The sequence below is a fragment of the Lotus japonicus genome, chromosome 3 (assembly GCF_012489685.1).
Source record: "Lotus japonicus ecotype B-129 chromosome 3, LjGifu_v1.2".
In the NCBI taxonomy this organism is placed as follows: domain Eukaryota; kingdom Viridiplantae; phylum Streptophyta; class Magnoliopsida; order Fabales; family Fabaceae; genus Lotus; species Lotus japonicus.
This window is the reverse complement of record NC_080043.1, coordinates 85,553,276-85,556,587: the sequence shown is the minus strand read 5'-3', so window position 1 is coordinate 85,556,587 and position 3,312 is coordinate 85,553,276. Positions and strand designations below refer to the sequence as shown.

The 3,312-nt window shown below is 33.4% G+C and overlaps 1 protein-coding gene across 1 annotated transcript; it reads right to left on the bottom strand.

Annotated features, from left to right (window-relative positions):
• Positions 1 to 410: 410 nt before the first annotated feature.
• Positions 411 to 2,392, bottom strand: LOC130746774 (NDR1/HIN1-like protein 6). The gene has a single exon (XM_057599497.1). The coding sequence runs from the start codon at positions 2,026 to 2,028 to the stop codon at positions 1,288 to 1,290; it is 741 nt and encodes a 246-aa protein (XP_057455480.1). The 5' UTR covers positions 2,029 to 2,392; the 3' UTR covers positions 411 to 1,287.
• Between the last annotated feature and the right edge of the window lie 920 nt (positions 2,393 to 3,312).

Genomic DNA, 3,312 nt, shown 5'->3' with positions numbered 1-3,312 from the left:
TGGACAAATATTCATTAAGTGGCAAGTGAGGGGTACATTAATTTGCAAAGTAACTAGAATTCTATCATAAAAAAAATAAAATTCAAATTCAATAGAAATTTAATTAACAGTGATAGCATGCGGCCAATTGAAATTTACAGTTTTTCAAATGATAATAAAAAAAATACAATCACAAAATCATATGTATTATTTGCACTAAACAAATTAAAAAAAATGATATGTGTACATTATTAATCAATCTCACAATTTTTACGTTTTCTATTTTTCAAAAGAAGTTTCAATAAAAAAAAATAGAACACCACTTTATATTATTTTAAAATACAAATTGTAAAACGTATAAATAGTTAAATACAACATGCATTATAGAACAAAAAAATATATTCAAAAAATTCCAAAAATAAATAAATAACAGATCATGACAAACTGAAAAACTGAATAAAATTCAAGAGCACATAAGAATAAAATAGAAGAAATAAAATGAGAAGGACGTACATATGAAAGAGTACGACGGTGAGGTTGAATACGTGAGAACGCAAAAGAGAACAGAAGAATTAACTTCTAATAGGGAGATGACTTCTTGAGGGATTAGAGCAAAATTTAAGTGAATATATAGAAGCTTAATACCAGTATTAAAGAATATTGTGTCATTTGTTAATTAAAGTTTTCGATAGTTGTTGTTGTGCATGAAATTGGCATTAAAGGCTAGCATGTAATTGTTATGAAAGGCACAATCTTTAGTAGCAGTTTGCACTGTTATTAAAATTTAAAAGTGTGCACGCTTAATGAAGGTGTTGTTGAAAACAAACTTTGGCATAATAGAATTATAATTTGCATATATGTAAACATTGAAAGAATTCGTTCCTTTTTTTGTGGTGTTGCTAATGTTATGAGACATAACAACTAGAGTTATATTTTTAAGGGTTAAGATCCGTGGCTGAGGGAGGATTTGGTTTAGGGAGGGACCAAGAATAAAAGGCAGATGATATGTTAAAAATAAATTTAATTTTACACATGCATTTGTGATAAATGCATTCCTATGTGTTATGAAGAATCTTACACAAAGAACACTTAGCAAATAATCCACACCAACACCAATTTCCTCTGCCTTCCTCTTCAATAGTGCAAAAGTTAACAAAGGTTCCAAGTGATATGACAAATATGTATGTTTAGTAATCCTCTTACAATTGGTTCTAAAACCAAAATCAATTATGAGTACAAGATTCTCTTAGTAGCTTTCTGGATGCGAGAACTGATTCTGAGAAAAAATAAGTTGATGCAAACATGCTATTAGAACTCGACTCCATAAGTGAAATCTTTCTTCAAAATGTTAGGCTTTTTGTTGGGTTGCAACTGATCTATAACCACAGAACAATTCACATTTACCACAACTTTCCTCAGATGAATAATGTCATCAATCACAAGCCTTATAGGAATCTTCACTGTTATTAACAGAGGAATATGTCCTTCCTTCTGGTCCTGCATTAGTTGATGTTGCTTTTCCGCGTCAAATTCAGTCTCTCCCTTTAAATCCACATTGAACAACGTTGTGTTCTTCCCTGGCTGCAAGAAAGGAGGGAACTGTCCCCTGCATATTTCTGTTCCTAAATAAATCATGGTAACTTCATTTTCTAGATATTGCAATCCAATGCCTTCATTTGGATTCTCTGCCTTCACAACAACAACAATGTCAGAGGAGATCTTATTCATACTTTGGAGATCAAAAGCCTTGACATCAAGATTTTCAACATTGTAGGTTGGTATGATGGGCTTGAACAAGTAATATAAAGCTACTACAATTCCCACCGAGAGGAAAATGAAGATAAAGATGGTGCAAAGACAGCAACGGCACCAACCACAGCAGCAACAGAACAACCTCAGGCATCCACATCCGCCGCGGCTGCGGTGGGAATGGTGCCGGGGCGGTACTTGGTGGCCATAATAAGGAGGGGGCATCGTGCTATTGCCATGTTGGCCTTGCTTCTCTAAAGAGACATATCTTTGAGGAACATTATAAGCTTGAGAGGTCATGGTAAATAGGTGGTGACAATTCAATACCTCAGTGGCAGTGGTTAACCCTTCTGAGATCAACAATGTTATGTGTTACGAAGAAAAATTGCCAGAAATGCAAGAAATACTGATATGACAATGCTAATTATGTTATTTGACAGAAATCATGGAGGGCAGTGGCTTCTTGTGTTTCGTATTGTAACTTCTAGTATTTTTCTTTTGAGATTGTGCATTCAATTCCAGGATAAGAGGAAAGAAAATTTTCTTTTTCCTCTCCATGTCTAGGGTGTTTTGGATACAAGGAGGTACATTTCTGTTTGGAGAATCTTCCATTGGCAATGGAAGATACCATTGGTCAAGGATTTTGTTAGGCATGTATGGACAAGGTTTCCTAGCCAGATTTTGTGGGGCTCATACTGGTTTGTGAAGCATTATTTTCCTCCTCAAATTTAGGCATTGGCTAATTTGGTAGCGTTATTGCTGATCTTAAAATGTGATCGGCTTGGGCTAAATTCTTGGTGCACAGTAAAAATCGGATATTTTGTTCAGTATATTTTTTTTCTTGGGGCTTCAATTTCTATCTTTACTTCGATATATATGATTATACAAGAAATGGCTCCAAGTAATTAAAGAACACTACTTTTTAAGGGATGAAATATATCTCTATAGTTGGTTAACTAGCTTCAAGAGAAATCATAATATGTACCTATTTGGCTATTTCTCATAATTCAGATTGTTAAAAGAAAACTAATTGACTTATTTGAATAAAAATAAATAAATATATTACTATTATTATATTATCATTATTAATATTACATTCGATTTATATGTTTTAGACTTTAGCCGGAAAAATTCAATATTAGCCACACATGACAAGTAAGATTATTAACATAAATCGTAAGCACTTCCATTTCATTGACAAATTTGGACAGAGATGAGATGCTGCATAATAAGAGGGAAAACTTGCTAGGTATCAAGTAGAAGTCATGCTACTCTTCTCTACTGAAGCAAAGAGTTCACAGATTGGCTTACGCCTTCAACCTTCTTATATGAGAACGACACATGGACAGACAGTCTATCTTCTCCGATTAATTAAAGATCTAAAAACATGAAGATAGGCTGAATGGGAGATGAAACTTACCTTACTCCATGCCTTGAGGAATTTTGAAGCATCCTCCATGTAAGAGAGTAGAATGATTTCAATGGGTGCGTTTCTCATTGATAGCAATCAGGTATAAATACAAACTGAATATACAAAAGTCAAACTATTTCCTATTTTGCCTAGCTTAATTACAGGAATACAAT

What these genes read in the sequence shown, in the direction of transcription:
- LOC130746774 (XM_057599497.1), bottom strand. Translation starts at nt 2,028, where the DNA reads ATGACCTCTCAAGCTTATAATGTTCCTCAAAGATATGTCTCTTTAGAG.